At 63.7% G+C, this 9,006-nt stretch overlaps 1 protein-coding gene across 1 annotated transcript; it reads left to right on the top strand.

Moving 5' to 3' along the window:
• Positions 1–1,327: 1,327 nt before the first annotated feature.
• Positions 1,328–8,112, top strand: AAR2 (AAR2 splicing factor). Its single transcript, XM_009905236.2, has 3 exons — positions 1,328–2,084; positions 5,403–5,632; positions 7,858–8,112. The coding sequence occupies exons 1-3, from the start codon at positions 1,328–1,330 to the stop codon at positions 8,023–8,025; spliced, it is 1,155 nt and encodes a 384-aa protein (XP_009903538.2). The 3' UTR covers positions 8,026–8,112.
• The last annotated feature ends 894 nt before the right edge of the window (positions 8,113–9,006 follow it).

The raw sequence follows: 9,006 nt of genomic DNA, 5'->3' as shown, positions 1-9,006 counted from the left end.
AGGCAGCTGGCTCCAAGCAGCCTGACTCTGCCTATGGGCCTGGGAGGGAGAACTTAGTTCTTGGGCGGGGGGGGGGGCACCTGTCCTGCTGTGGGGTCCCCATGCATCTGTACCTCTGTGGGGTCCCCATGTATCTGTGCTGCTGTGGCATCCCCACATCTCTGTCCTGCTGTGGGGTCCCCATGTATCTGTGCTGCTGTGGCATCCCCACATCTCTGTCCTGCTGTGGGGTCCCCATACTGTGCCTCTGTGGGGTCCCCACGTCTCTGTCCTGCTGTGGGGCTCTGAGCCACCTGTCCCATGGGGAGGCTCTCTCTGCCTGTCCCACTGCAGGACTCTCCATCCCTGCCTGGGAGGAGCGGGAGCCCAGGCTCCTGGCTGCCAGCTGCGGAGGTCTAGGGCAGCAAGATCGTCTTTGGGGGACGCTGGGGCAGAGTGCAGCAGCCGCCAGCCATGGAGGGCCCCAGGAAGGCAAAGGGGAGCCCAGAGCGTGGCGTCTTGGAAGCCAGGCGGGATGCGGGGGGAGCCCCAAGAGACCACTGCCCGCTGAGGGCCATGGGCACCACCACCTGACGTGAGTGGGGGGCCGGGGAGCGCACTACGGGAACGGAGGTGGAACGAAGCTCACTACGTCTGGAGAGGCTATGCCCGGAGCGGCTGTGCCCGGAGAGGTCGTGCCCGGAGCGGCCGTGCCCGGAGAGGCTGTGCCCAATGAGGCTGTGCCCAATGAGGCTGTGCCCGGGATGGCTGTGCCCGGAGCGGCCGTGCCCAATGAGGCCGTGCCCAATGAGGCTGTGCCCGGGATGGCTGTGCCCGGAGCGGCCGTGCCCAATGAGGCTGTGCCCAATGAGGCCGTGCCCAATGAGGCAGTGCCCAATGAGGCTGTGCCCAATGAGGCTGTGCTCGGAGCGGCCGTGCCCGGAGAGGCTGTGCCCAATGAGGCTGTGCCCAATGAGGCTGTGCCCAATGAGGCTGTGCCCGGAGCGGTCGTGCCCAATGAGGCTGTGCCCAATGAGGCTGTGCCCGGAGCGGTCGTGCCCAATGAGGCTGTGCCCAATGAGGCTGTGCCCGGAGCGGTCGTGCCCAATGAGGCTGTGCCCAATGAGGCTGTGCCCGGGATGGCTGTGCCCGGAGCGGCCGTGCCCAATGAGGCTGTGCCCAATGAGGCTGTGCCCAATGAGGCCGTGCCCAATGAGGCTGTGCCCGGAGCGGTCGTGCCCGGAACTGTCGCGCCCGGAACGGCGACTCCCGGCACTGCGCTGCCGCCCGGGCAGCTTCCGGTCGGGGCAGTTCCGGTCGGGGCAGTTCCGGTCGGGGCGGCGCGGCCATGGCGGCTGCGCGGCTGGAGCCCGAGCTGGCGCGGGAGCTCTTCTTCGAGGGCGCGGCGGTGGTGGTGCTGGGGGTGCCGGAGGGCACCGAGTTCGGCATGGACTACAGCAGCTGGGCCGTGGGGCCCCGGTTCCGCGGCGTCAAGATGATCCCCCCGGGCCTCCACTTCCTGCACTGCAGCGCGGCGCGGGCGGGCGGCGGCCGGGAGACCGGGCCCCGCACCGGCTTCTTCCTCAGCCTGCAGCGCCGGGAGGTGCGGCTGCTGCGCTGGGACCCGGCCCGGGAGGCGCTGGTGCCGGCGGCGCCGGGCGCGGGGGAGGCCGAGGCCCTGCGGCAGAACCTGCCGGAGATGGATCGGTTCCTGGGGCCCTACCCCTACGAGACCCTGAAGAAGTGGGTGTCCCTCACCAGCTTCATCGGCGAAGCGGCCGTGAAGAGGCTGCAGCCGGAGAGCGGCCAGATCTGCGCCTTCGCCGAGGTGCTGCCGGTGGCGGCCGGGAGGCACACCCGCGACCGGGCGCAGCAGCGCTTGCCCCCCGTGGACGCCGAGTGCCGGAGCTACGCCGAGGGCATGGCCAGGCTGCCCCGCATGGAGCCGAGAGCCGGCACCGAGATCAGGTTCACCGAGCTGCCCGAGCAGATGTACCCCGAGGGTGCCACTCCGGAGGAGATAACCAGGCACAGCATGGACCTCAGCTACGCGCTGGAGAGGGTGATCGAGCGGCGCTACGCCAGCCAGCCGCTGGACCTGCTGGGTGAGTGCTGCCTGTGCAGCCCTGGGGGGCCTGGGGAGGATGAAGTCATTCGGCTGTAAAACGAGACCCCGGGGTGAGGTCTGTTCCCTGGCATCTCAGTGGCTCCAGAGCAGTGCTGAGGAGAAGGCCTTGGGGCTGTCAGGGGGTGACAAAGTGCCCAGGAGCCAGCACTGGTCCCTGGCAGTCCAGAGCCAGCTGAGTGCTGAGCTGCAGCCAGAGCAGGGAGAGCAGCAGCACAGGGAGGGGATTCTGCCCCTCTGCTCTGCTCAGAGCCCCCCTGCAGCAAGGTGGTTAAGGTCCCTTCCATCCCAAACCGTTCTGGGAGCTTTTGTGGGGCAGGGCAGAACTCTGTGGAGCTCTCAGCATCTCTGGGGCCTGTTCCTGGTGCAGCGGTGTGAGGACATCTCCAGCGCTGCCAGGCTGCCACATTGCCCTCTCCTGGGCCCGGGGGCTGCGGGGAGAGCCCAGGCTGCCTCCCAGTAAGGCCGAAGCAGCAGCCGCAGTGAAGTGAACTTCTCGGGGCTGGGGCTTAGGGAGTGCTGGGAGCGTTGGGTGAGGCTGGGCAGGGACGTTTCGAGGCTCTGGTGAGGCGGTCGCAGGGCTCCCAGCAGCAGGTTCCCCCTTGTGGAGCGCGGGGGCAGCTCTGCCCCCTGCTGCCGGCCACGCTCCGAGGCAGCCCCCGCAGAGCCGCGGAACCACCCAGCCTGGAAGAGACCTCAGAGGTCATCAAGGCCAACTGACCACCCAGCCCTCGCTAATCAACCAGCCCATGGCACCAAGGGCCTCAGCCAGGCTCTTCCTCAACACCTCCAGGGATGGGGACTCCACCACCTCCCTGGGCAGCACAGCCCCAGGGCCAATCTCTCTGGCTGGGAAGAACTTCTTTCTAAGCTCAAGCCTAAGCTTCCCCCTGGCACAGCTTGAGACTGTGTCCTCTTGTTCTGGTGCTGGCTGCCTGGGAGAGGGGAGCCACAGAACCACTGCAGCTGGAAGAGGCTGAACCATGGACTCCAAACATCTTCTAACTGCTGCCAAGGCTGGGGCTAAACCATGGCCCTCAGCACCACTTCTCTGTGTCTCTGAAACACCTCCAGGGATGGGCACCACCTCCCTGGGCAGCCTGTGCCAGGGGCTGAGAAGCCTTTTGGTCAAGCAGTTCCTTCTGATGCCCAACCTAAACCTTCCCTGGAGCAACTGGAGGCCATTTCCTCTGGCCCTATCCCTTGTTACTAGAGAGCAGAGCCCAACCCCCACCTTGCTCCAGCCTCCTTCCAGGCAGCTGTGGAGAGCAGTGAGGAGCAGCCCTGAAGGGCCCTGGGGCCACCAGGCTCAGCAAGGAGCCAGCCAGTGCCTGAGCTGTGCCATAGAATCACAGACTCAGTGAGGGTGGAGAAGGCCTCAGAGACCATCAAGTCCAAGCTGTCACCCAGCACCTCCTGACAGCTAACCCAGGGCTCCAAGTGCCACATCCAGTCCTCTCTGGAACACCTCCAGGGATGGGGACTCCACCACCTCCCTGGGCAGCACAGCCCCAGGGCCAATCTCTCTGGCTGGGAAGAATTTCCTCCTCACCTCCAGCCTGAACCTCCCCTGGCACAGCTTGAGACTGTGTCCTCTTGTTCTGCTGCTGGGTGCCTGGCACAAGAGCCCAACCCCCAGCTGGCTCCAACCTCCCTGCAGGGAGTTGCAGAGAGCAAGAAGGTCTCCCCTGAGCCTCCTCTTCTGCAGGCTAAGCAACCCCAGCTCCCTCAGCCTCTCCTCCCAGGGCTGTGCCCCAGACCCCTCCCCAGCTTTGTTGCCCTTCTCTGGACACCTTCCAGCAGCTCAACCTCTTTCCTGACCTGAGGAGCCCAGAGCTGGCCACAGGACTCCAGGTGTGGGCTGAGCAGTGCTGAGCACAGGGCAGGATGAGCTCCCTGCTCCTGCTGGCCACACTCTTCCTGCTGCAGGCCAGGATGCCCTTGGCCTTCTTGGCCCCCTGGGCACACTGCTGGCTCCTGTACCCCCAGGCCTGCCACAGTGAGGGCTGCAGCTGCCCCCTGCAGCACCTCAGCTGCTTGCCAGCCTGTGGTGACAACCTCTGAACAGATCTCAGCTGTGTGGAGGTCCTGGAGTGTGGTCTGGTGGTGGGGCAGGCTTGGGAGCCCAGCTGAGCTGCAGCCCCCAGGCTGCTGAGCTCTGGGGTAAGCCTCTGTGCTTTCCCCTTCTTGTGTTGTGTTTCTCCTCTCTGAACTGTGGCTGTACCACTCCTGCTGTATCAGAGTTACCCAAGCCATCTCCAGGGTGTCCTCAGGGGGTGGTGGTGCCATGGGTCTGGCCAGTGTGCAGTGAGGCAGACCCTGCCTCTGGAGGAGGTGAGAGGAAAGCAGCTGGGCCTGCCCTGCTCATCTGCCACTCTTCCCACAGCCCCTGTGCTCAAGGGCAGTAGCATCTGCACTCCTGTGTGGCTCTGGAAGCTCAGGCAGGGGAGGGCTGAAGGCTCTGGAATAACATCTGAGATGTTTGGGTGCTGTGCTGAGAGCAGAGGTGACAGAGAGCCTCCTTAGGCCACTCACTGCCTCTGCAGTCGCTGCAGATGTGAGCATGGAGTGAACACAGACCCCACAATGGGCTGGGTGGGAAGGGAGCTCAGAGCTCAGCCAGCTCCAGCCCCCTGCCATGGGCAGGGACCCTTCCCACCAGCACAGGCTGCTCAAGGCCTCATCCAGCCTGGTCCTCAGCACCTGCAGGCAGGAGGCAGCCACAGCCTCCCTGGGCAGCCTGTGCCAGAGTCTCCCCAGCCTCACTGCCAACAATCTCTTCCTCCTCTCCACTCTCAGTCTCTCCTCTCCCAGCTCAAAGCCATTGTCCCTCACTCCCAGCCCTTGTCCAGAGTCCCTCCCCAGCTCTCCTGGAGCCCTTCAGGTACTGCAAGGCTGCTCTGAGGTCTCCCTGGAGCCTTCTCTCCTCCAGGCTGAGCAGCCCCAATTCTCCCAGCCTGGCCCCACAGGGGAGGCTCTGCAGCCTCTGAGCATCTCTGTGGCCTCCTCTGGAGCCTCCCCAGCAGCTCCATGTCCCTGTGCTGGGGTTGCCAGAGCTGGATCAGTGCTGCAGGTGGGGGCTGAGCAGGGCAGAGGTGTCCCAGCTGCAGGTGGCCCCTGGCTGGCTCTGCCGAGGAGCGGAGCGCTGGGGGCAGGCAGGGTCTGCGCTGTGCCGTGCAGGAAGGGCTGCAGAAGGCAGAGGCAGGGGGGGGGTTTATGCAATCAAATGACTGCTGTGGGAGAGGGCAGGTCCCTGGGGTGTGTTCTCAGCCTTGTCTCTGCTCTCTTCTGTCCTCAGCTGAGCTGCAGTTTGCCTTCATCTGCTTCCTGGTGGGGAACGTCTACGACGCCTTCGAGCACTGGAAGAGGCTCTTGAACCTCCTCTGCCGCTCTGAGGAGGCCATGGGCAGGCACCAGGAGCTCTACACCAGCCTCATCTCGGTGCTCTACCACCAGCTCAACGAGATCCCAGCTGATTTCTTTGTGGACATTGTCTCCCAGGACAACTTTTTAACCAGCACCTTGCAGGTACCTCCCTGGCTGCCTCCTGCCGGCCGAGGCTGGGAGCAGGGAGCAGGAGGGCAGCCCTGGGGGGAAGGAGTGAGGCTGCCAGAGGAGTGGAGCTGCTCCTGGGCTGCAGGGGAGCGGGGAGCCTGCTTCAGCACACACAGGCCACTGCCTGGACCTCAGCAAGGCCTTTAACACCGTCCACCATGGCAGACTCCTGGCCAAGCTGTCAGCCCCTGGCTGGGACAGCAGCTCTCTGAGCTGGGTTAGGAACTGGCTGGAGGCTGAGCCCAGAGAGTGGTGGTGAATGGTGCCACAGCCAGCTGGCAGCCAGGCCCCAGTGGTGTGCCCCAGGGATCAGTGCTGGGCCCCATGCTCTGTAACAGCTTCATTGATGATCTGGATGAGGACATTGAGTCAGTCAGCAGCAAGTTTGCAGCTGACACCAAGCTGGGGGCAGGAGTTGATCTGCTGGAGGGCAGAGAGGCTCTGCAGAGGGACCTGGACAGGCTGGGCAGATGGGCAGAGGCCAAGGGCAGGAGACTGAACACATCCAAGTGCCAGGGGCTGCACATTGGCCACAGCAACCCCAGGCAGTGCTACAGGCTGGGGGCAGAGTGGCTGAGAGCAGCCAGGCAGAGAGGGACCTGGGGGTGCTGGTTGATGGTAGGCTGAACATGAGCCTGCAGTGTGCCCAGGGGGCCAAGAAGGCCAAGGGCATCCTGGCCTGCATCAGGAAGAGTGTGGCCAGCAGGAGCAGGGAGCTCATCCTGCCCTGTGCTCAGCACTGCTCAGCCCACACCTGGAGTCCTGTGGCCAGCTCTGGGCTCCTCAGGTCAGGAAAGAGGTTGAGCTGCTGGAAGGTGTCCAGAGAAGGGCAACAAAGCTGGGGAGGGGTCTGGGGCACAGCCCTGGGAGGAGAGGCTGAGGGAGCTGGGGTTGCTTAGCCTGCAGAAGAGGAGGCTCAGGGGAGACCTTCTTGCTCTCTGCAACTCCCTGAAGGGAAGCTGTAGCCAGGCAGAGGTTGGTCTCTTGTGCCAGGCACCCAGCAGCAGAACAAGAGGACACAGTCTCAGGCTGCACCAGGGAAGGTTCAGGCTGGAGGTTAGGAAGAAGTTCTCCACAGAGAGAGTGATTGCCCTTTGGGATGTGCTGCCTGGGGAGGTGGTGGAGTCACCATCACTGGAGGTGTTCAGGGTGAGGCTTGCCAGGGTGCTTGGTGCCATGGGTTGGTTGATTAGGTGGTGTTGGAGGATAGGTTGGACTGGATGACCTTGAAGGTCTCTTCCAACCTGGTCTATTCTATTCTATTCTATTCTATTCTATTCTATTCTATTCTATTCACACACAGACTCACTCTTCCTTTGGGTTTTACCCTCTGTTACTTCCCAAGGGAAGGAGGCAGCAGGGAGAGGCAGCTGGGCCTTTGTGTTCTACTCCCTTTTGCCTGCTGGAAGCTGCCTGCCAGGTTCCCCCAGCTTAGTGCACCTGGACTGGGCCACAGCATCACAGAATACATCAGGCTGGAAGAGCACCAGGAGGGTAGGGAGCTGTTGGAGTGAGGCCAGAGGAGGCCACAAGGAGGAGCCAAGGGTTGGAGCAGCTCTGCTGTGAGCACAGGCTGAGGGAGCTGGGGCTGTGCAGCCTGCAGAGGAGAAGGCTCCAGGGGGACCTCAGAGCTGCCTGGCAGTGCCTGAAGGGATCCTGCAGGAAGGCTGCAGAGAGACTTCTCCTGAGGGGGTCTGGAGCCAGGCCCAGGGGGAATGGTTTGGAGCTGAGGCACAGCAGGGTTAGAGTGGAGCTGAGGGAGAAGTTCTTCAGCAGGAGGGTGGTGAGGCTCTGGCACAGGCTGCCCAGGGAGGCTGTGGCCTGGAGGTGTTCCAGGCCAGGCTGGATGAGGCCTGGAGCAGCTGAGCCTGGCTGAGAGGTGTCCCTGGGCACGGCAGGGGCTTGGAGCAGAGGAGCTCTGAGCTCCCTTCCAACCTGAGCCCTTCTGTGCTTCTGTGAAACAAAGTTCAGGCCTCAGTGCAAACATTTCTAAGGCTAACTGAGGGAAGGGAGGCTGGGGGGAGGGGGTGGGAGAGGGGAGGTGCAGGCTTTGCTTGGCCCCAGAGCTGGGGAGGTTTGCAGGCTGCTGCATCCCTGCCCAGTGGCCCAGCCTGAGCCCTCGCAGCGCAAGGAGGAGCTGCCCGGCCTCTGCCACCCCTCAGCCCCCCCTGACTTGCCCTCTCTTGTGTTTTATTCAGGTGTTTTTCTCCTGCACCTGCAGTGGGGCTGTTGACAGGGCCCTGAGGACAAAGGCTGAGAAGTTCAAGGCTCACCTGACCAAGAAATTCCAGTGGGACTTCGAGGCAGAGCCTGAGGACTGCGCCCCGGTGGTGGTGGAGCTGCCCCAGGGGGTGCAGCTGGCCTGAGGGCAGTGCTCCCCTGGCAGCCCACCACAGCTGCTGCTCCACATCCTCCCCAGCCTCCTGAAGCCTGGGCCTGACTTCTCCTGGGGAAAAGCCAGGAGGATCTCTGCCTCCTCCTGGAGACTGCAATGAGCAGAGGGCTTTGAGTGTTGCCCCGTGGCTGCCTGGGCCGCCTTGGCTTTCACCCCAGCTCTTCTGCAGCACCTCCTGGTTCTCTGCTCAGCTGCCCTCTAGATCCCTGCTCCCTTCTGTGCTGCTGGGCTGGAGGTGCCACTGTTTGTGGGGAGCAGCTGTGGCTCACCCTTGGCTCCTGAGTGAGGAGTGGGAGCCCCCAGGACTGCTGCCAGGCTGAGCCCAGGCTGGGAGCTGGGAGGCTCTGCCCTGCAGGGCTGTAAGCAGCACTGGCTGCAGCCTGGGGAGGGGGGGGATGCTCCTGCTGCTCCCTGGCATTTCTTGCAATGAATCTGTTGTGGAGGAGGACTCAAAGCCACAGCAAAACTCCCCCAGCTTCAGTCCCCTACCACTGGGGGCTCTCTCCTTCCTCCCCTGGCTGCTGAAGCCTTTTGTGTTTGCTGCTGACAGTGGTTTGATGCTGCCTGGGGGGGAGGGAAGGGACCAGTTTGGTAACCAGAAGCAAGAGGCTTGGGGCTGCCCTGGATGACCTCTGGAGGTCTCTTCCAGCCCACAGCATCCTGTGAGTGTCAGCATGGGGTAGAACCACGGAGCTGGGAGGGCTGGAAGGGACCCCAAGGCTCAGCCAGCCCCAACCCCCTGCCATGGGCAGGGACACCTCACACCACAGCAGGTTGCTCACAGCCACCTCCAGCCTGGCTGCAAACACCTCCAGCCAGGAGGCTTCCACCACCTCCCTGGGCAGCCTGTGCCAGGCTCTCACCACCCTCCTGGCCAACAACTTCTTCCTCACAGCCAAGCTCCAGCTCCCCACTTCTAGTGCTGCTCCATCCCCCCCAGTCCTGTCCCTCC

This window comes from Dryobates pubescens, chromosome 26 (genome assembly GCF_014839835.1).
Source record: "Dryobates pubescens isolate bDryPub1 chromosome 26, bDryPub1.pri, whole genome shotgun sequence".
Taxonomy (NCBI): domain Eukaryota; kingdom Metazoa; phylum Chordata; class Aves; order Piciformes; family Picidae; genus Dryobates; species Dryobates pubescens.
The sequence above is the reverse complement of the archived record's forward strand: the minus strand, read 5'-3'. Positions and strand labels throughout refer to the sequence as shown.

Excerpts from the sequence above, each read along its gene's own strand:
- AAR2 (XM_009905236.2), top strand. The coding sequence starts at position 1,328 with ATGGCGGCTGCGCGGCTGGAGCCCGAGCTGGCGCGGGAGCTCTTCTTC. Across the intron at positions 2,085-5,402 it reads CCAGCCGCTGGACCTGCTGG|CTGAGCTGCAGTTTGCCTTC; the intron begins GTGAGTGCTGCC and ends TTCTGTCCTCAG. Across the intron at positions 5,633-7,857 it reads TTTTAACCAGCACCTTGCAG|GTGTTTTTCTCCTGCACCTG; the intron begins GTACCTCCCTGG and ends TGTTTTATTCAG.